Source organism: Octopus sinensis, linkage group LG1 (genome assembly GCF_006345805.1).
Source record: "Octopus sinensis linkage group LG1, ASM634580v1, whole genome shotgun sequence".
In the NCBI taxonomy this organism is placed as follows: Eukaryota; Metazoa; Mollusca; class Cephalopoda; order Octopoda; family Octopodidae; genus Octopus; species Octopus sinensis.
The window spans coordinates 169,280,949-169,305,438 of record NC_042997.1 but is presented as its reverse complement, the minus strand read 5'-3'; the positions used below and the strand labels follow the sequence as shown (position 1 = coordinate 169,305,438).

The window sequence follows — 24,490 nt, the reverse complement described above, 5'->3', positions numbered from 1 at the left end:
ATGCCGACACACAAACATATGCACGCTCAAACAAGCACATATTGATGCAAAAGATCATTTACACATATGTGCATGCATGCATACCTATAAATACATATACATATGCAAATAACACAAAATCATCCATGCAGACATGCATACAAACATGCATGCACACACACAATTGCACACATAAAAGCACATGCATATGCATGCACAACACACACACACACACACAGGAACATACAAGCAAGCATACAAGATCACTCACATGCATGTGTATATAAACATGCATACAAACGTACATGTACTCACACATAGAAACACATACACATACACAATCACACACAGGTACAAAGGATCATCCACTCACATGTGCATGCATACATGCATACAAGCAATGCATGCTCTCACACAAAACACACATGCATACATATACACAAACAATTACATGTAGGCATACAAGATCATCCATGTTGATGTGCATGCACACATGCATACAAACATGCATGCACATACATCTACATACACACACATACATGCACATGTAAACACTGATACAAACACATGTGCCTATTTGAACACACACCACATGCACACACACACACATGCACACACATACACACACATGCACGTATTCACATACATATACACAGATATACACAGAGCACACATCTCATATCAACACACAAATATATGTATGGATACACACACGTGCATATAGAAGAAGCATTCATACATACACACATGCACATATACACACACCCATGCATGCATAGAAGGTTATTCGATATGAAGAAGGAAATATCTAACAGATGGTATTTAAGCATGTTGATGAGTGTGAAATCAAACTACGAAGCATGTCTGCTGTTAAGAAAGTGCATTAAGTGAAACCCAACTGTTAAATGTCAATGTAAAATATTTATTTTTGTTTGCTTTTATTTGTTTTTATTTTATTGATCAGTCTCTCTCTCTCATTTTGTGCTCTTTGTGGAAAATGTACAAGGTAAAAATAATGGGACACTTGTTTCAGCAACTTTAGTCAGCTTAGTTTTGAGTGGAACATTAGATGAAGTAATTTTATTAGACACTAGCAGTATCGCCTGGCATTGCTCGGGTTTGTTTCAACCCTTTAGAATTGGAATTTTTGAAAAGTAAAAATTTTGCATTATGTAGCTTGGCTTCTTATTCTCTTTAAGTGAACATTTTTCTGGTTGAAATACACCAAAAAAGGTGGCACAGCAGTCAAAAATCGTAAAAAATAGGGATTTTCATAGAAAAAAAGCACCTTTTTAATGGAAATAATTTTTGGTGTTAACATGGTCCGATTTGAATTTTTTCTTCTACAGAAAGAAGAGCAAGCCTTCTTCTATCATACTCTCAATTTTGGTCAACTTGTGCCGCAGGGTCTCAGAAGAGATAGTGTTAGTTGAAGGCTACCAAACCTGCCATACACAGACAACTTCAGCTTTATATATATAGATTATTCAAAATCAGCAACAAATGGGTACTTTTATGTGTTATTATTATATGTGTTATTAAGGTGGTGAGCTGGTAGAATTGTTAGTGCACTGGACGAAATGCTTAGCAGTATTTCGTCTGTTGCTATGTTTTGAGTTCAAATTCTGCCAAAGTTGACTTTGCTGTTCATCGTTTTGGGGTCGATAAATTAAGTACCAGTGAAACACTGGGGTTGATATAATCGTCTAGTCCCCTCCCCACAAATCTGATGCCTTGTGCCTCCAGTAGAAAGGATTATCATGTATTATTCCTTTAAGGTTGACTTTGCCTTTTATCCTTTCAGGGTTGATAAAATAAGTATCAGTTGAGCAGTGGGAATTGTACCCCAAAATTGCCGGCCTTGTGCCAAAATTTGAAAACATTCATATATGTATCATTAAAGTGGTAAACTGGCAGAATCATTAGCATGCCAGACAAAATTCTTAGTGGCATTTCGTCTGTCTTTATATTCAGAGTTTAAATTCTGCAATGATTGACTTTGCCTTTCATCCTGTCAGGGTTGATAAAATAAGCATGAGTCAAGTACTGGTGTTGATGTAATTGACTCTTCCCCTCCCCTCAAAAACTGCTGACCCTGTACCAAAATTTGAAACCATTGTTACATATGTCATTAAGGCAGTATCCTTTAATAATTTTTCTCTCTCTTTTGTTTCAGTGGGCAGGTCTGGCATTGTTATTAATATTCTTTGTTGTCTTAGTCATCATTTTTCGTCTTCCTACAATGACAGCAAAGGTGTGAGTATTAAGATATTCTAATTCAAAATTTTCCCACTATCAGTTCCAGTTGTCTTTACAGATCAAGTCATTTGTAATGTTATCATCATTGACTTTTATTATCATAATTTTCAATATAAAGATATATATAGACATGTATATGAGTAATCATATTATGAAAATATGTATGAGTATTTGCTTATGTATATGTGACAAGTTTTTTGGGGAACTCATACACTTTCACACTCTAACTTACTATTTTATCTCAAACGGAGGAAAATTCAGCAGATAGCAGTAACCTATAATAAAATGACCAACAGTTATGTTTCATGCTAATCTGAATGAGAATCTTTTTACCATTTCTGGAGCCAAGTTGTCACAGTCCTTCATCCCTTGCCATATTTTGCTAATTTTTGAAAATTGTCAGACATTTTACCAAAAATTCTTCAACATTTAAAAAAAAAATTATTAAATTACAAGTCATTTACCAATTATGTAAAAAAATTTCCAAATCTCATAATTAAAATTTAATTGTTAAAAATTATTCACTCTTTTGCTAATTTGTTAAATTGCCTCAAACAATCATCCTTTTATTATATACTACCAAATTTAACATGTTACATAATTAATTTCATTGTTAAATTTCAATTATCTTAAGTTCTTCCCTGATTGTGGAAAATTACATTAAAGAAATTGCTAATTTTGGATACATTTTGCTTTAATAAATAAATTTGTTTAAGATTCTTGGCAGGTTGTGAACCATTAAAATAATGAAATTGTCATATGTAATATGTTGAATTGCCCAAATTGTTAACATTTACTGTTGTCTATGGAACTCTTATTAGTTAAAAAAAAAAGAGAAGAAATGTAGGCTATAGCAAGATATATATGACAATAAATGAAGGTGCTTGTTTGTAAACTAAAGATAAAATAAATATACTTACACATACTGAGGTGTATATATATATAATTCATATAAACCAACAGAGGTAATCAGAAAACAACAATGAACATATATGGTACTTTGCAAAAAACTAAGTGACAGGACCTATTAAATGGGTGCAGAAAAATATATGTATTTTTACACCACTATATACAAGTAAACTATCAAAGCAAAATATTTAACAAAGAAAATGATAAAGCTGTAGTTCATCTAGCCCTCCATTTTCAACGCACACTTTTCATGGGGGTAGTTCTCAGGCACCTTCTCCATAATGTCCTATCAGAAGCAACCATCATCACACTTTCTAGCTGGATTCCCAAGCATGACCTACTGAGACTATGGATATTCACCCACCTTTTTGCTTATGGTCTACCCCTAGATCACCTGCTAATTGGCTCAGTTTTGAGGAATCTGTGTGGCAAACCTTTCCTGTGACAGTCAAACCGTATATCCATTATACCAGAGCTGAGCACTCTCAAAGTGGAAAAATAATGACTCAACTTGGAAAAACTTGCTGATCTCTAAGCTATACACTCTGTCAAGCTATGTTACTGAGGAGATTTGCAGTCATTCACTTTCCTTCAAGAGATTCACAGTCATACTCCTTCAGTCATTTTTTTCCTTTTTCTCACCCTTTTCAAGCCTAGCCAGGCTCATGGGCCCGGTTTCCCAGTTTCTGTGGCATATATGTTCCCCCAGCTGGACAGGACGCCAGTCCATCACAACATTACTCAAGAAACAGGAAGAGAGAGTGAGAGAAAGTTGTGGCAAAAGAGTACAACAGGGGTCGCCACCACCCCCTGCTGGAGCCTTGTGGAGCTTTTAGGTGTTTTCGCTCAATGAACACACACAACGTCCAGTCTGGGAATTGAAACCGCGATCCTCCAACCACAAGTCCGCTGCCCTAACCACTGGGCCATTGCGCTTCCACTCCTTCAGTCATTACCCAACATTAATGACAATAGGCACAAAAACTAAATTGAAGATAGCAAGTGTTTTCAGTCAAAATTAATTTGTGGTGTCTATTCTTGACATTACTTTTCACTCTGATCATCATAATTGCACTGATCCAGTGATTGGTCCTTCAGGAAACCTATAACTAATGATATTATTGTTCACAAACACTTAGGGAATACAAATTACTGGCTCCAGTTATCTGTAGCAACTGGATTTGTTGAGTATATAAACAGACTGGCTGCTTGTTTCTCTGAGATTGAGCAAATTGATGTAGACACCTCTAATGAAATCCCAGTAAGGCTTGAAAATTGATTAAGGTAGTTATCATTTTTTTTTTTCAGTTAAATAGTTAAATTTCTCATGCTTATATTTCTACAACATAGCTTTACATATATTATGTCATACCTTCATACTGTGTGGACTGAGACCCCATTGACAGACCACTGATACTAAAATAAAGTGTTAAACACTTGGCGTATGCAAGTTAGTAATCCCACTTCTCTGGAGCTACTGGATTTGTTGAGTATATTAACAGACTGGCTACTTGTTTCTCTGTGATTGGTCGAGTTAATGTAGACACTTCTGATGAGAATCACAATAAGGTTTGACACTCAATGAAGGCTGTTCATCACCTTTTTTTTTTTGCAAAATCTACAGAGAAATAGTCAAGTTTGTCACATTTATATTTCTATTGTTTTGGTTTACATATAAAATAGATAAAGAATAAAAATAAACACACACAATAAATTATCTCAATAAGGAGTTTTCTAAGTGCTCAGACAGAACTGCATATTTATTGTATTACAATGTAAGTAGTTGAATATTCCACAGTTATCAGTACATGTAGTATAATACTCAGATAGACAGTATATGCAATAGTGTTCCATTTGATGGACTTCCACACTGGTAAACTGTCTCTATCAAATTTCACAATACTGCAACAATATATCATCTAAAAATATTTACATGTGAATATATAATGTCTTAATTAAACAACACCAACCATAAAATATTTTTCTCTCTTTCAGTCCTGCAACACCCTATGCATGGTCTTTTGCCAATGGACATTTTACAGATGCTTTAGGAATCATATCATTTGGTAAGAATATGTTTTGACTATATAGACTTTCTATATTTATTTCATTTCTTTCCAGTGTCTACTTGAAGCAAAAATTAACTTGACTGAACAGATCATTACTTTGTAAATTATTTTCTACTACTATAATCATACGCATAGTCGTTATAAACACATCATTGTCTCACACTGCTGCTGTTTATACTGCCTTCATCATTTTTATATTTCTTTTAATTGTAATCTGTTGTGTCTGGGGAGAGTCATTTTCTTTTTGTGCCTTATAATGTAACACACTTACCGGTAAAATTTCCACTTATTTCTTATTTTTATTTTCCTAAAAGTTTCGTTGCATCTTGCAACCTTTTCAATAGTCTTGACTCTGTCTGTTATTTCATTGCAAGACGCAACGAAAATTTTAGGAAAATAAAAATAATAAATAAGGGGAAATTTTACCGGTAAGTGTGTTACATTGTAAGGCACAAAAAGAAAATGAGTCTCCTCAGACACAACAGAATATGCTTCAACACACAAAAACACATGAAATCATATAAAGAATCTTACAAACCATATCCAAAAATGAAATAATTTTAATTGTAATGTCTACCTTCCCACTGTAATGAGAGACAGAGCTAAGAATCAATCATTTTGTTCAGTTTCATCATGCATGTGAAGATTTTATTACTGGTTGGCTGCCTGTCTCAGCTATGGTTTTTGATTATATATCTGGACCACAAGTAGCAATTTATAACATTCACTGACACTTGAAAGATATAGTCTTTATAATTTTTTCTTGATTCTTCTGGAGCAATGAGTAATTTCAAGTGGTGGAGCTGTGATTTCCTCTTCCATAAGCAGGCTGACATTGGACTACACCTACTTACATACTTGTTGAGACTAACTGTTCAGCATGTCACTATGGTAAATTGCTTAGGCCAGATTCTTTAACAAGTCAATGTCATGTAAATCACCAATGAAACTCTGTTCACGGGACGCTGAAGATGTTATATCTTTAAATGATATTGTGTCAGTTAAGTATTTAATATGAGAATAGTAATGAGTTGCATTAATTAGCTTAATATGATAATTTTTTCCGCCATGGGATTAAATTGTTTTGGCAAAACTCTTCCAGACTTAGGCAGCCATTCAGATAAAGACTGTCCACGAAGAGAATGATGATAAAAGAGTTAGAGAGATTTTCATGAAGTATCCGATTAATTACATGGGTGATTCTCCAAAACATCACTCTTTCATTATCTTGGCAGCTTTCTTGAATGAAGAGCAAATGTTATTATTCTCCTTAGAGACTCCTTTAAGGAAGTCATGTCCAAGAATTATAGAAGAATATAAGTTAGAAAGATCATTTCCATACTGTAAAGAAAAACAAAGAAACAGAAGATATCTAACATAAAAAAAGATGAAGAACTAGTCTGCTTAGATTATGTTGCCAGGCCTCTTCAAAGATATTACTAAGATGTTTATTTCTGTTTTATTTCCAGCTTATGTCTGCCATCACAATACTTTCATGATACACACATCACTTGAGAACCCAACAACAGCAAGATGGGGATATGTAACTCACGCCAGCATAGCAGCAGCAACAGTTTTTACCTTACTATTTGGAATTGTTGGTTATGTGTCTTTCACAGGTTACACGCAGGGTTGGTAAATTATATCCATACATATATATATTCATTGATGTATTTTTCCCCTTTGCTTTTGGAGAAAAGTTTTTGTGTGTTGCTGGTGTGTTTTATTAGTAGGATGCATAAGAAACTGTTGTTAGTGATTGAGATAGCTGTCCGTCTGTCTGACTCTCCATCTACCTATCTATCTATCTAGCTATCTGTCTGTCTGTCTTATATATATACTGGCGTGTGTGTGTGTGCGTGTGTGAGTGTCCATGCGTCTCTGTATATAAATGGTTTGGGGTTCAGTCCCACTGTGTGGAATCTTGGGCAAGTGTCTTCTACTATACCTCTGGCTGGCTGGAACAATGACTTATGAGTGGATTTGGCATATGGAAACTGAAAGAAGCCCATTCCACTGAACTTGGCATTGGTAATTGATCAGTAAGAGGTATTTTGCATGAAGACCTGCATTTCCACCCATACAAATTGGTCATTGGGCCACAGTTGAAACAATGGGACTATGCACAGTGGCTTAACTTCACACGTCAGATGGAAGCAATTTTTGAGGCAAATGACTTCATTTTGTTAATAAGTGATGAAGCTCACTTTTATTTCAATGGCATGGTGAATCAACAGAAATGTCATTATTGGGTGCTTGAAAATCTGAGAGAACTGTACGAAAGACCACTGCACAGCCCCAAAGTGACAGTCTGGTTTGCTGTTGGAAAAGCTACCATCATTGGTCTTTACTTTTTTGAAGACAATAATGGGAATGCTGTTACTGGAAACTCCAAGCATTACATTGAGATTATAAACAACTTCTTTGTGTCTGAGTTATGATGAAAACGTATTCCTATTTTACGTGTGATGGGGTGATGGCTCACACAGCCAGAGCATCAATGGATATTCTTCGCCCTCTCTTCAGTGGCCACCTCATTTCTAGATTTGCTGACTATACTTAGCCCTTTCAGTCCCCTAATTTTTCTATGTGTGATTATCTCTTATGGGAAAACCTCAAGACACATGTATATGCACATAAGCCCCGGACATTGGATGATTTAATGGAAGCTATTTGCCAAATCAACAGAGCAACACTGGAGAGAGTGGAGGCCAACTTCCAAGAATGCCTTCAGAACTGCATCAATAAAAACAGACACCACATGATGGTTGTTATTTTCCACACTTGATTTTGACAAATGCTAATTCAATATGAACACATTGATATCAATAACATTTGTTTGCAGCTAAAATTAATGATTTTGTGAATTTTTCACAAACGTCCGTCCTCTCTGCCCCACCCTGTATAATTATATTTTTTTTGTCTTGCTTTTATTGCTTACTGAATTCAAACTGCAATGTTAACAATACTTTAAAGCTTCTTGAGACAAGTGTAAGGCTTATGAAATTCTAGAATATGTTATCTGATTTATGAGCTAGTTTCCTTTTCCTGTTTAAAATTAACATTTACAGTTAAAATGTTAGAATTTAATCCACATGCATCTAATTAGTTTGATTTATTGGGAAAGCTTTATGTACATGTCTTTTAATTATCATTTTATATTTCAGGAGATCTTCTTGAGAATTATTGCTACAATGACAGCCTAGTAAATGTAGCACGGATTGTTTATACAATCACCATTATGCTGACCTTTCCAGTTGAATGCTTTGTATGCAGAGAGGTAAAATCAATGAAAACTACATCAATTTTTATTTTATAATTTAAATTTTAAAAATGTTATTCTTTTATTTTTTACCTCAACTTAAATGTGGATGTTCTGTTGGAACAAACTATACTGCAGTAGTGACCATCAGGGAAAACTTTCATATTGGCTTTTGGTGCAAAATGCAGTTATTTATATCACTAGTGGGGAGATAAATATTTGCCACTTCCAGTGCTGAGACCACCAGGTCACATGATTTCGACCTTCCTTGGTCTTATCAATGATAGATACTCAACCACTAGAGAGAGATTAACTCTTTATTACTGGTACAAGGCCTAAACACAGAGGGGACATACATAGACATGCAGGAACAAAAAACACATGAAAGGATGAATGTGAAATGAATAAATTACAATGCAAATAAAATGGCCATCTCACTCCCACAGCAAGATGAAACTGTGGGTTCCTTTTCCTTTAAACCTTTACCTTTTACATAACAATTTCTAGTCGCACTCCGAGGCGAAACCGCAACTTCCCTTTTCCTTTTTACCTTACAATTTTTAACTTTTTAAACAAATGTTCATACAGGATTTATTTTTTTTATTTTTCCTTTTTTTAAACCAAAAAGTTCAACCAAATCTTTTTCACAGTTTTCAATTAAATTACAACTTACCACTTCATCTTCTCCTTTTCATCCACATAATTCACTACCAGAGAGAGATGGCAGCAATCTCTCCCTGCCAGTGATATATAAAATAACAGTGCTAGAACAGGTGCTGGTGTCACAATTAGCTAGTGAGCTTATTAAAAAGGCAGTATTAATATCAAGAGGTAATGTTTATCCCCATTTAAACGTGAATGTTCTATTTGAACAAACTATACTGTGGTAGTTGCCATGAGAAAAACTTTCATATTGACTTTTGGTGCAAAATGCATTGCTGTTTATATCACAAGTGGGGAGACAAATTTCCACCATCTCTTTTATTTTTGTTTCATTCATCTGTTAGTTTTAGTCACCAGATTGAGGTTGTGTTGGAAAACCTCTTTCTGGAATCAATTTTACTGAATCTGGAAGTGTAAAAAAGCAAAGGTACCATATTTTCTGGCATATAAGATGCACTTTTTTATATTTTTAAATCATCATCATTGTTTAGCGTCCGCTTTCCATGCTAGCATGAGTTGGACGGTTCAACTGGGGTCTGGGAAGCCAGAAGGCTGCACCAGGCCCAGTCTGATCTGGCAATGTTTCTACGGCTGGATGCCCTTCCTAACGCCAACCACTCCATGAGTGTAGTGGGTGCTTTTTACGTGCCACCGGCACAGGTGCCAGACGAGGCTGGCAAACGGCCACGATCGGATAGTGCTTTTTATGTGCCACCGGCATGGGAGCCAGGTGAGGCTGGCAATGGCCACGATCGGATGGTGCTTTTTACGTGCCACCAGCACGAGGCCAGTCGAGACAGCGCTGGCAACAGCCATGTTCAGATGGTTCAAAATATTACCCTGTGTCTAATGTGGCTATAGTACAGATGTGAAACTGAGTGTTGCGGGCTAGAGAGATGGATAAGCTTAGGTATATTTTGTTCAGTAATTGTTACTGATAATAAAATATTAACCAAACTATCACATTCCACTAATACAAACTCACAAAAAATTGTTTGTTCATCAACAGTTATGTGAGGAGGTTACATCATCTCATTATACTTCTTTCCTCAATATACTTAGTCCATACCTGATATATGCTTTCCATAATTTAGTGACAGTGCCACATTTAAGAAACATTTTTAATTATCTAAATGAGATTGTGTGATGCTTGTCTCTCTTAAGGGTGAAACATAATGGTCTCAACTACAAATAAAATCAGGACTTGTGGATTTAGAGTTCCAAGAACTAACTAGTTTTATTATCTATGCTAAAGCTGAGTACTCTTTTACAAAAAGATCTGATATCTAACTAATAAATGAATCAGAGAAATTTAATGGAATTCCTGTTAGAAACAGCATTTGATTAAAATGGACATAGTTTATTGATATGAATAATTAATAAATTATAACTACAAATTTAAAATAAGCTCCCAGCTATCTAAGTATGTGACCCACTTCTGATAATAGCTATTTCATTTCTATTTCTTTGCCAATACCACTGAAAAATATCTTTTAATCTCATTTCCCTTCCTCTATAAGTCTGAAACTGTGACTATCTGTGGAAGAAAAATCAATATTTAAACAGTATCTAGTAAGTAATATTACATTATATTCAAATCCTTGACAGGAGATAAGGATTAACATAGACTTGAAGAAAAGAGTTTGGTAAACCATGTACTTGCATTGTCATCAGCATTGGTAGTGGTAGTATTGGTAGACTTGTTGTTTTTACATCTGCTTTTCCATGTAGGCATGAGTTGGGTAGCTGTTTCTGAGGCATTGCTTTATAGCTAGGTGCCCTTCCTGATGCCAACTCCTTTGGTCTTCTCTTATGACATAGAGGCATATGGGGGTACCTATTCTAAAAACCAAGTTACTCACAGTACAATTTAACACATAAAAAAGGTAAAATAGTGGAGTGATAATTTGAACAGCAATAATAATCTATGAAGCATATAATGATAATTCACACATCATAGGCTTAATTTTAATGGGTTGATGAAGCTTATCTTCCAAGTCATCTGCATGAGTAAGATAATGAACAGTTTGGTAAGTTAAGCCAGAAATTCCATCCATCAATCAATCTTCTCCAACCACTATCCCTGAGAGGGTTATGGGAGTAAAGTCCTCTGCCACCTCCTCCATAAGGCCTTATAAGAAGCAATAACCACTAGACTTTTTCATTGAATTTCTAAGCATAACCAACTGAAACCATGGATATTATCCAATCATCTTGTGTATGATCTACTCCTTGGGCTCCTAATAGATGGCTCAGCTTGAAAAATCTCTCTTATAATTTTTTCCTGTAACTTTTTTCACATAGTCTTATCATTGCAAAATCTGTTTTAATTTCAGCAGTAGTTTCCAGAGTTCTAGCATTACTTTAATCTTTGTATTTGATCGTGGTTTTATATTTCAGGTTGTTCAAAATCTGTTTCTTGGACTGACTGAAGAACTTTGCCTCTGGAAACATGTGCTACTTACAGCAGTTTTGGTTGGCTTCACTGGAGCTATTTCAATGACAACAGAATGTTTAGGAATTGTTTTAGCATTAAATGTAAGTTGCAATTGAAATTCTCAATAATTTATATTGAAAAAGTATCAAATCACTTGTAGAAGTGAAATTGTTGAATGGGTAAGGCATTGCATTTGAGAATGATAACATCTTATAGTTATATTATTGGAGTTTTTTTAACAGAATTCTCTCTTCTCACCTCAGTTTATCTTGCTCATAGAAATGTTAACTTTGATAGACTTGTATCCTATCCAACATGAAGTTGCTTTCCATCTAATTTACACTATGAAATCAGAGTAAAGTATGAGTTCTTCAGGGGATTGAGAGATATTTATATTTTCAAAATAATTTTAGTAAGTTTATGATGTGTTTCTAGAAATGAAAATGTTTAGCATTTTAAGACATCGACTCCATTCAAAAGGCATTGGTGTTAAACTGAAACTATTGCAAAATGCACATGTCTAAGGTGCTGCACAGTGAAATTGAATTTGGGATCATGTGGTTGCAAAGCAAATTTCTTAATCACACAGCCATGTCTGCACCCTTCACTAAATATCAGAAAAAAAGAACTGGATAAATAGGTTAAGGGGATTCTTTTATTGATGGATACTACAAATAGTGGGTTATTTTAACTATGCCTTTAATTTTAGCCAATCTGGAACATAAAGCATAATGTTCTTTTCCAAGGACATTGCAAATATAGAGGAAGTGAAGTAATTTTAACCAGAAATTGAAACTGCATTCCATCTCTCTGTTTGCCACAAATTTTTCTCTTATTCTATAATGCTCTGTCATGTTGTACAACCATGTTTTTAAAAAGAAACTAAGAAAACAGGTTGAAATACTTGATCCCATATAATGTGTATCTAATTTTCTCTCTCATTCACTGCCTATTTATTTGTCTCTTACTCTTTATGTACATATGTGTGTGCATGTGTGTGAGGGTGAGACAATATTTCCATATACAGGTGAATTCTCATTAAATTATGAGATTCAAGGTAAAATAGAAATTAGATTGCTTGTAGAAGGCGGCGAGCTAGCAGAAACGTTTAGCCCCTTGTGGGCAATAAAGAAATAAGAAATTAAATTGCTTTTAATAATTATTTATTTGTGATAGAGGCACGAGGTCTGAAATTTGGGTGTTGAAGGCCATAATTAATTGCATTAGGCAAAGTCAACACTGTGAAATACTGTTCTGGTTAGGTTTAGCTTTCATTCACTTAGTGCCAATAAAATAAGCACCAATCAACTACTGGCTCATTATAAGAAACTGTTTCTATTCCTCCTTCACCAAACAAAAAGGAATGTAATAGCTTTGTGCCATTGTCAGAAACTCTCTTTACTATTTTACTTGTTTCAGTCATTTGACTGTGGCCATGCTGGAACACTACCTTTAGTCGAGCAAATCAACTCCAGGATTTATTCTTTGTAAGCCTAGTACTTATTCTATCGGTCTCTTTTGCCAAACCGCTAAGTTACGGGGACGTAAACACACCAGCATTGGTTGTCAAGCGATGTTGGTGGGACAAACACTGACACACAAACTTATACACACATAATATATATATAAATACGACAGGCTTCTTTCAGTTTCCGTCTACCAAATCCACTCACAAGGCTTTGGTCAGCCCGAGGCTATAGTAGAAGACACTTGCCCAAGGTGCCACACAGTGGGACTGAACCCATACCCATGTGGTTGGTAAGCAAGCTACTTACCACACAGCCACTCTTACACCTATAACCAATAATTAATTTCAAACTATTCATAGTTAAAATTATAATTTCTTTTTATCATGCATAAATGCTTTGTATTTCAAATGATAAATACTTAACGACTTCAATCTATCTCTTTCAGGGTATTTTAGCAGCTTGTCCTTTAGCCTATATTTTCCCTTCAATGTGTGTGATTAAACTTCGTCCAGAGCCCATACTATCGCGAGGTAATACTCTACCTGGTCTAATTGCAATTTTTGGAATACTGATATTTGTTGTTGGTTCACTTATGATTGTGGTGAACTTCAAAGATGCTACAAAATGTAATCATGGTGCCCAGTTACCCTACTGTGAAGCCAGCTTCCTTCCTACCACTACTGTGAATATGTCCACTACAACTCTAGCAACTACAACAGCGTCACTATTGAACATCACTGTATAAGATGAGAAACATTTTCTAAATCTTTCAAACATTTGATTTTGTTTAGTTTGTCAAATATCTTTGTTTAGAAACTATTTTATTCTATTTCTCTACTGCTACCAACAGCAATGTTGTGGCAGGTCTTCTGCGGCAGCACAAATTCACACCTTACTCAAACAACAAATAACAACTTAGCTGTTGTATAATTATTTTTATATTTTTGTTTAAATTACAACCTAAAGTTTTCAGATGTTCAGTGAAAAGTCTATGGAGTAATGTGAAATCAAAAAGCAGAAATTTAACTTATTAAACATAATATTGTTTTGAATTTTAATATTTTTTCACTGAAATTTATTTAAAAATTTAATAGAATTACTTAGGTACCTCGAAACAAATTGTTGTGAAAAATTGTTCAAAACATTATTTACCTTTTCATTTCTTTTGTGTTTTTTTTTTGTTTTTTTTTTCTATTTTTAAGCTATGTTTTTATACAAATATATACTAAATTACAAACCTTTTTAAACAGCACATCCAAGACAAAATTTAATTTCAAATGTCTTCATGCAAAGAAAGTGCAGAAAATAATGTGACTGTAGTAGTATATATATAATTAAATTTAGTTAATCAAGCAGTAGATCAGTATGTTAATTAGATATAAATAATAAACAATAACATTCCAGCTAACAATGTGGATGTATTTTAATTGACAAAGCCATGAATACAAATGCAATTTTGCAGTAGAAGTTAAGTTCATCATTACTCAGATTTAACTTTGCTGGTGTATTTTGTATTTCTTTGAGTTGTGAAACAGCAAAGAGCACTAAAATACTTTACTAGTTTCATAGATTGTATGTATACAAAGTAAAGAACATATTTTTAATGTTGACAAAACGAAAATAAATACAAAAAAAAAACAAACAAACAAACAATTTACTTGGGACATTCTCATTACTGGGTTAACAAATGACTCAGCAGTAGAATGCAGGACTTATTTGTGTATGGTGCCAGTTTCAAGTCCTCTCTACACATTTTTGGCCATGGATAGCAACATATGTTATCCCAAATTCTCTTGAAATCCATTCAGTTGACCTACACCTACCCAACTGTGTATACCATCAATGCACTCTAAATACACTCTGCCAAATATTAAATTATATTTGACTCTGAATGAAGAATCAGTAGTCAGCTATATCTCAAAACATGTTAGTTATGAAAGAAATAATAAAGGAGATAAATTATATGTTATATAAGGAGATATCATATAATAAGAGATATTAAATCTGCTTTATATTATTATGCATATATGTTAATAAACATATATATTTATGTTAATAAACATATATATATGTGTATAATAACATACTGTTATTAAGCATATATGTTTTATTAGAATCCATCTGGAATATATCTTAGTAAAACTTGGGCATAATAAACATAAAATATCTCTGAAATATTAAGGCTTTCTAAAATTTCATCATGGAAGAAAGAAATTAGTAAGATATTACTGAACAAAGCAGTTGACAATTCTGTAAAGTTTTGATGTTGATTCTAAAGCATATTATAAAATGCTTCAGTGAAAATAAGGATTATTTCTGAAACCTTATAAGACAAAAATTATCACTGATTTCTCAGTATTTTGTTCCATTATCATAGTTCAAATTCAATTAGGGTTACTCATAATTTTTTTTTTAATTTTTTCCACAATCATGCATTTTGCTTGGGTTATTTGAAATTTTCCTAGGATGCTATGGAATCATTGGTCATAACCATATAACTTTCTTTTCACAACTCAGAGTATTTTATTCATTACTTAGTAGAAGTTTCTAGCTATCAACAAAAAATTAACTACCATAATACCAGCAAGATTAATTAATTAATTTAATGGAAAAGAATACCTTTAGCATCATGCCAACAATTTCTCTATTTGGTTTTTTGATGTCATATACTTTATCTTCAGACATATCAGGGATTATCAAATTGTCATATCAATATTATTATTATTATTATTATTATTATTATTATTATTATTTGGGAGACCTATTTATTCTGCTGTCCTTAAATTTTACTTATATATTTTTCTTTTGAAATGATCAGTAATGAAACAAGATTATTTCTTATCAGTTATGAGGCTAATAAACATTATTAATAGCATTTATTCTGATTGTACTTTTGTATTAACAGCAGACATAGGTCCTATATTGCTGGTTAATTAATCTGACAATCATTTACACCCCTCAACCAGTCCATGTTTTTCTTTGCCATTCTATATGAAAATGATTGTATTTAACACCTGTGGAGATTCTTGCAATGTGAAAGAGTAGGAAAACTAGGAAAGACAACTATGCCCACTTAATGTCCAAAGGAATCATAATTTGAGCTAAAATGAATTTGTAGAGAATTAAGTAACCAGTTTAGTTTGGTCTGTGTCGTATATCTATTATATGCTATTGTTTTACAATTTATAAATGATTTCTGAGCATCTTTTGTAAGAAATATTTATAAATTTATTATACTTATATACTGTAATATTATTTTCTTTTCATAACTATTGTTTTGTTTCAATCATGTTTTGTTTCAAATTCATTTTTATTTATTTACATCATCATTTTCTATCATTGGTAAATATATATTTTTAAATGACTTACTTTCCTGAAACATTTTCAATGTAATCATATAAACAAACAAAGCAAAACAAAACAAAAATAAAAAATGGAAAGAAATGCATTAAGAAAAAAGTTAAACCTAAAAAATATAAAGCAATGAAAAGATGAACAGTAATATGACAATAATAATTTAAATTGTTATTTAAATGTCCCTGTTAATTTTGTCTATAGAAGTATGCTGCTGAAATCATAACCAGTGAAACCTTATCATTGGTTTTTTTAATCTTTTGTTATATGTTACATTAAATATTACATTTGGTATAGTTTGGGTTTTATTCTGTTCCTGAAAAAATGTTGTAAAAAACGTGTTATGAAACTGTTAATTTTGATCTAATTGTTGATATGATCTAATTTTCTTCAATAAAAAAAAAGGAAAAATGACAAAAACAAATTGATGTTTGCTTGAGATTCTTACGTTAGATATTTAAAATGGAAGCTCAAGATATTTATTTCTCTGTTAGCATTTGTTCTCTATAAGCCTGGTCATTAGTCTCTTAAAATTAGTGTTGTAATACATACCTTAATATCTGCTTCTCTTTGGACTAACAATTGATATTTCTTAGTACTTTAAAATAATTAGTTGGTAATTTTATTCAAAAGAAATTTTAAAATTTAACAGTCTTGTTTCTATTAGCTAATAGCATCATGTAAATAATTTTTAAGTTTCTAATTAAATATTTTTTTAATCGTAAAAATAAAATGTTCTTATTTGATCAACATAAATTTTTCATTTGCATTTTTCATGAGAATTAAGAGATACATTATACAAACTGTTTTGTAAATATTTTTCAAAACCAAATTTGTCTATTCTGTAACTTTACAAATTTCCTTGTTATGCTAAAGATATTAATGGTAAATTAAAAGAAAAAAAAATAAAGAAAAATTGCTCAAGCAGCTAATTACTTTAAGAAATAGAACATATATTTATAATGCATTTTTAGTCACTTTTTAAAAAATACTTGTTAGATCACATTGTTCAATCAAATCTATTAACTAATTATTATATGAAAGATTTTGGACACTAAATCCTTAAAATATTTTTTCTTAAAAAATTTTTAACTTTGCTATTTTGTGTCAATTTATAAGGTTGATGTAAAGTACCTATTAATTTATTACAATAAGAATGCAGGTTAAAGATTCTTTCAAAAATGGTATTAAACAGGACAACAAATGTAATTTGGTTTTGTTACTGTCACCATTTAGAAATTATGATAGCTATCTGTAAAGTAATGCCTCTGACTTCTGTGAAGCTGGAATAGAAGACACTACATAAAGTGTTGTCAGTCTATTCAGAAAGCAACTGTGACATTCATTCTTTGTTGTTGTTGTTGCAAGTGGGACTTGATTGAGTATTTTTATATCATTTAAAACAATATGATGAAATTAAATTTTTTTTTTGCCTGGAAACTACATGTCCATTGAAATATCATAAATTAACATTTATATGCAGTATATGGGGAAGAGAGAATAGTCATTTACAACATATGAAGACGAGTGTGTGTAAGAATTTTTTATTGTATAAGTGCAGTCAATTAGGTATTTCATAGCAACAAAAAATTGGAGAGCTTTTAAATAGTAGCAGATGACAAACATCAATATTTAGTTCATAAATTAATTTTCAAATTAAGTAATATGAGAAAGTATTCAAGCACAGACTATCGAAAAATGGTCTAATGTATCAAATGTTATGAGCACTGTTGGTGGCAAGCTGAGGAAATTTTAGATGTGTATCATATTGTTTAAATGATAATTATTATAAAGGAAGTTGTGATGTTAAGTATAAAACGTTCACGTTATGAAATTTAAATCCATCATCATGATTCAAAAGAGCAGTGCCATTCAATAAAAGACTGACTGAAAGAGTCATCATGTGTAGAGAAATGCAATATGCAGTTGTTTGCAGGAAATCTGATGCTCATAGGAAAAAGTTACAAAATATTCAATGCAAATACTTAAATATATGCAAAATTCTTAGAAGAGCGTTTCACATGCAATAATATTGTGTTGTATGGAGAAACACTAAGCTACAGACAAAAAATTACACTGCATTGTATCTAATTAGTAACATTTCCATTTTTACCTCAACAATACATGACCTCACTGCAATTCAAAGATATCGAAGTAGACTGACTGCTTGAAACTTGAAGTTGTGTCACATGATACTTATAACCTATATCTGATTCTATCTTGCAAATTATTTTTTTCTGTCCAAAGAATTTGAATCTTTACTCTGACCATAATGCCTAAAGGCAACTTTGCAACAACAAATGAATTCTCTTCAAACCTTTTGTCTGTCATCGATATTATATCAATTTAAGTTTATATTATAGGAGGCACTACTTTTCAATCTGCTGTCATGTATTAGGTTATCTCATCAGTAATGTACTTTTAAATATATTTTGTATGTTGAAACTATAATTATATTTTGAAAATAGCTTTTTACTTTCAGTTTCGAGCAATTATATATTTTCATTTATTTTCTGTAATTTTTTTCCATCTTATTTCCAACTTTTTGGAAACTATTGAAAATGCATTTAGCTTTGATTTGAAAAAAATTCAAACACTTGAATTATTTTGTATCTAAATAAGTTGGAATTTATGAAAATAGATGTTAATCAACTAGGGCAAAATCCAATGAATATATAAAATGGATTAATGGACTATATTTTTCTTAGCTTATTGTGTCTATTTTAATATTGTCATCAATATGGAGCAAACATGCTTTGCCAAGACTAATGTGAATAGCCCCTTCTCTTCATCAAATATTGAATTGTTTTCTTTTGATAAATATTATATTTATCTTATGAATTAAATAAATTGTGTGAGTATGTGTGTGAGTATATGTGTGTAAGTTCTCTTTTTATTGGTTACTGGTTGAACTCCCAGAGCTGAAACTTTGTATCTAAGTATAATGTGACAGTGGGTATTAATAAAATGCTCAGATTATCAATTTTACTTAAATTACAAAAGAAAAAAAAATTCAAATGGGAAACTGTGGCTATGTAAGTTAAGCTGGCTCTAGATTTGAAATCATAATCATGACATCAACTGAATTACATGGGAAACTGTTTCATATTTTATCTATAGTTACTATATTATAGTTCTTTTTATATATTTTTAATATCAAATATCAGTTTTCTGACTTTGCATGTGTAAACAAATTTCCATACTGTTTTCTTTGTTTATTTTTAATACTGTGATATCATTTTGCTTCTATACTTACCTTTTTACATGTTATTCCTCCAATTAAAATATATTCAAAAATAATTCTTTTATATGTAAATTTTCTTTGTTTTTACATTTTTTTTTGTTGTTGTTTAGTTCGTGGCACTCCATTTTTTGCAAGGTGCAGTATCAACCAAGATATATTCTTGAATATTACATAGACTTTACTGTAATTATGAGTAAAATAAAATTCGAGGAGCGGTTACATTTAAGGGTGGAGAAAGTCTAAGCTAAAGTTTGTAATCTATAACTTTCAGAAGTATGAATCTAAAACAAGCTGGGTACTTGCTGAAGTAACAAATTATTTGTTGAGGAATCATCACAATCTAACCCTATATAAAACAATACTTTCTTTCAGTCCTTTTTATATTTGGATATCAAATTAATATTCAGTTCATTTTTGTTTTTTGTAACTTCATCATCATCTTCATCATCATCATCATCATCATCATCATCATCATCACCATTTTAATGTCCACTTTTCTATGCTTGCATGGCTCAGACAGAATTTATTGAGGTAGATTTTATTCTATGGTTGGATGCCTCTCCTGTCGTTAATCCTTACCCGTTTCCAAGCAAAGTAATATTTAAACATAGCCCAGAGATATTTTTGCGGAATATTACAACAATCACACAACGTTGAACAAGACCAGGAGACACAAATATACACACACCTCCTCTCTTCTTCTCTCCTAGCAAATCCACCTTACTTACACTTCTATATATTTGACCTCTTCTCTTCCTTTTTTTCATTCCCGACAATTTCACTTCTAAAAATTCTTTTCTTTACTTTTGATTCTGTATAATATATACATGGGTGCAACAATATATTTACTTACTGTTGACAAAGTAAAAGGACCCCGAGATAGTATCCACAACAACCTTCCCTCAATCAGCTTCAGTCTAGCCTAAATTTCCCCTTCTTTCCCCATCTCATTTTCTTTATCCTTAACGACTTTAGACAACTGCCCACTCCCATTTCTTTGGCCTCCTTCTTCTTTTCTACCACTGACTATTTGATTTTTTCATACAGATGTTTTTCTATTTTGTTTATTCACTCCATTCTTCCGGCTTCACCATTCTTCTAGCTTTAAATAACATCTCTGGTGAGTTAACTTGGGATCCCTTGATGACAATGTAACCTCCTTTAAGTAAGTTATCTTCAGCCTGATAAGTAGTTAGTGGAGTACCCCTCATTGGTACTATTATTACTTCTGAGATTCTGCTAGCTAGGAACTACATGTAGCCTGCATTGTTTTCCTGCTCCATTCCCTCAATTTGGATATATACATATTTGAAAAAATGAATAGAAATGGCTTTTCTGATAATTTTTCCACTTCAATAATTAGTTGTTCGTAAGTTATTCCTTTTTTCAAATATATAGTACTGAATACTGTACCGAGGACTTTATACTTTTATTTATCTACTATATATATATATACATATATATATATATGACAGGCCTCTTTCAGTTTCTCATCTATCACATCCAGGTTTTGGTTGGCCTACAACATAGTGTGTGTAAGTTTGTATTTCTTAAACAAAAGGCTCACCATTCATACAAAAACAGTGTCATTTGTTTCAAGTTCTCTGAATGATCGTCTCCAAACTATTCATTGTTCAACAGACTTGGAGATTATTCTTTGCTTGGAAACAAATGAAGGTTGGTATCAAACAGGGCATGTTGATGTACAAAGTTTTGCTTCAACATTGTCTCATTTGAGTCATGCAAGCGAGGTAAACTAGATATTAAAATGATGATGAATAAAAAGACCTGGATTTATAAACACACACACACACCTTTGCACATACATATGTGCACATATATGCAGTAATATTGGATAAAAAGGACACAGGTCAAAAACAATGATAGTTACTTATATTTTTCATAGGCTACTTTCTGTTATGTAGATTATTTCTTTCGATGTACCCATTTGTATATAACTGTAGTTCTCAGCCTTTCTCAAAACATGGCACACTCTAATTTTTAAATAATAGTACACTTTGATGTGATTTATATATTTCGTTTTTGACATGGTGGAATATTTTGGTAAAGCAATGTGTGGGTCTGCTTTGACAAATAATATATGTTGCCTCTCTATTTTGATGTTTGCTATTGAAAGGAAACACAGTCTGCACAAATAAATGGTGGAAAAGAATAATAACACTTTTAATGCTCTTTATGCCAGCTCTGTACATTTCTATTGTATGGACGGCATCAATCCAGAAGTGCATTAATCGATAGTTCTTACAGATTTTGGTTTCAATGAGATATTGCATGATATGTCAGCCAGTTGATATTCTTTTACTGTCATGAGATTTATACTATTGAGAGAATCAACAAACACCGATGCAACTACCTGATCACACGTATACACATAGATAGATTGATACATACATACATACATACATACATACATACATACATACATACATACATACATACATAGACATATAAATAGGTACATAGAAAGGTAGATAGATAGGTAGACAGATATATTGATAGATAGATAGATAGATAGATAGATAGATAGATAGATAGATAGATAGATATACTTATGTATATTGTGTAATTATATATGAATGTAAGCACACACACACACACACACACACACACACACATAAATGGATTTCATGTCATTAAGGTGTTCAGCATTACGGTGTATCATTAGATCCCAAAACCTGTTGGATTATGGCATCTTTAGTAAGCAGCCTCTCTAGAACATGGAGGAGGAAGGGACCTCACTACTCAATATCAACAACAGGGAATTGTCTCCATTTGGCTATTGATTGTAAGTTATTTTGTGAGTTCCAATGGGTCAGCAGGAATTTCCTGGAAAGCAAGCATGGTTCAAAGACCTCTGTTCTGGAGTCAAGTATGTTCCCCAGGTTGAGGGTATCCTTTAGTATCCTCACCTATTCCGCTATGGACAGTTTACGATGCTTGGTGTTGTTTATGTAGGAACCTGGATTTTCTAGGATTCTCCATGATATTGTGTGTGGGTAAGCTGATTGTTGTAGAGAGGTTATGAGAGGTTATGTGCCTATGGCCATTTGAGTCTGGTAAGTTACCTATATAGCTAAGCTCTTTATATGAAACCAATGATCACTCTTTGACTTGCCATAATAATCAACTCCCTGATGTGTGTATGTGTGTGTGTGTAATATATATATATATATATATACATATATATATATATATATGTATATATATATTGATATATCGAATTGATATATCGGTTCCATTCTAGCAAAAACTGTCTGATGAACGGCAACGAGAAACTCAAAGTAACAGATTTTGTTGAATTTTCTGCTGCTTTAAATAAAGTATATATATATATATATGCATATACACCATTGTAGGGAGATATGAGCACTGAATGCAGATGATCAATCATTGGAGAGGAATATTTGTGTGCATGTGCAATGTGGGACAGGTAAGCTAAGAGATCAACTGGATATAAGCAGAATCAGAGCTAGTGTGGCAGGGAAATAATTGTGTGGAGAGAGACATATAATGTGTAAGGATGACAGCAGATAGGTAAAGAAGGTTCAGGATGGTCAAATGGAATGAAATTGCAGAAGTTCGAGGAAGATATGGGCAGAAGTGGTAAAGCTGATCTGAAACTGTTGAACCACACAAACAAGATGACAAAGGAAAGTAACAAACAGTGAGATGTTGGACTGGAAAAGATCCATCAAATCCATGCGAGTATAGAAATATGAATATATAAATAGTGATGGTAATGAGGATAGGACGTTGATTACAATATATATGTGTGCATATATATCTGTAAAGGTGGAAATCCATGCCACCATCTCTTCATGCTATGAAAATGACCCCCGACATCCAAAATTCAGAGTTTTATCATGGCTACCGAATAATTGTCACATAGTGATCGTCAGTGGATCATATATCCAAAAAAGAAGTACATTTTAAAGGTTAGAGCAGTAATGTATTTTCACTTCATATAATTATATATATATATATATTTAGCAGAAGCCACAGAATAACTCAAACACCAAAACTTCTAACATTGGTGCTTATATAAATATACTCATTTTGAGTTCTATTTTTCCTGTTTGCATCACTAAAACTTTGCTTTGTATGTTAACAAAGGATTATACTTATTGAGTCTCATGGTGGAATTTATAATTTATAGGTATTATATGGTATCTCCTGGATGGGAGACAACTCATTCATAGATGGTAGTCTCCCTTACTTTAATTAATGTGAATTTCAGTAAAATTTATTGACTCATATTAACTAATAAGGACTTGAATAAACAAATAGAGGGTTCCATTGGTGGCAGAGTTTACAAATTAAGTTTTCCTGTGAAGAGATAGAGTACTTTGTTATAGCATATGCGGTTTTACATAAAGGATAATTCGTCCAGTACCTGATGGTGTGTCATGCATTTGTGTAAGACTTACATCCAATGATTTTAAGAGTAAATTCAACCAGCATATGTACTTTCTTTGGTGGAAGAACAAATGACCATAAACTGTTTGATCAGGACGTTTTGAAAGCAGGAAAATTACCTACTCAGTATAACACACAACATTCTTAAGGAGGTCTCCTTTTTAAATGTCATGTGTAAAGAGACTGCATACATGCACACAGACACACACATGCTAGACTACTGTCTTGAAGGATTTAGTTGAACAAATCAACTCCAGCACTTATTTCTTTGAAGCCTGGTACTTATTCTATCGGTCTTTTTTGGTTAAACTGCTGGAGATGTGAACAAACCTATAGCAGTTGTCAAACAGTTGGGACAGGTGCAAACTCACATAGATGCACACACACGTGCATGCATCTACCAAATTC

The 24,490-nt window shown here is 32.7% G+C and overlaps 1 protein-coding gene across 1 annotated transcript in view; it reads left to right on the top strand.

Annotated features, from left to right (window-relative positions):
* Positions 1 to 19,464, top strand: part of LOC115213621 (putative sodium-coupled neutral amino acid transporter 11) — a 118,694-nt gene extending 99,230 nt beyond the window's left edge. Inside the window, exons 8-13 of the mRNA XM_029782587.2 lie at positions 2,156 to 2,235; positions 5,143 to 5,213; positions 6,686 to 6,847; positions 8,384 to 8,496; positions 11,542 to 11,679; positions 13,493 to 19,464. Of these exons, the coding sequence (XP_029638447.1) occupies positions 2,156 to 2,235; positions 5,143 to 5,213; positions 6,686 to 6,847; positions 8,384 to 8,496; positions 11,542 to 11,679; positions 13,493 to 13,792 (864 nt within the window). The 3' untranslated portion in view covers positions 13,793 to 19,464. The remainder of the gene's footprint in view (positions 1 to 2,155; positions 2,236 to 5,142; positions 5,214 to 6,685; positions 6,848 to 8,383; positions 8,497 to 11,541; positions 11,680 to 13,492) is intronic.
* The last annotated feature ends 5,026 nt before the right edge of the window (positions 19,465 to 24,490 follow it).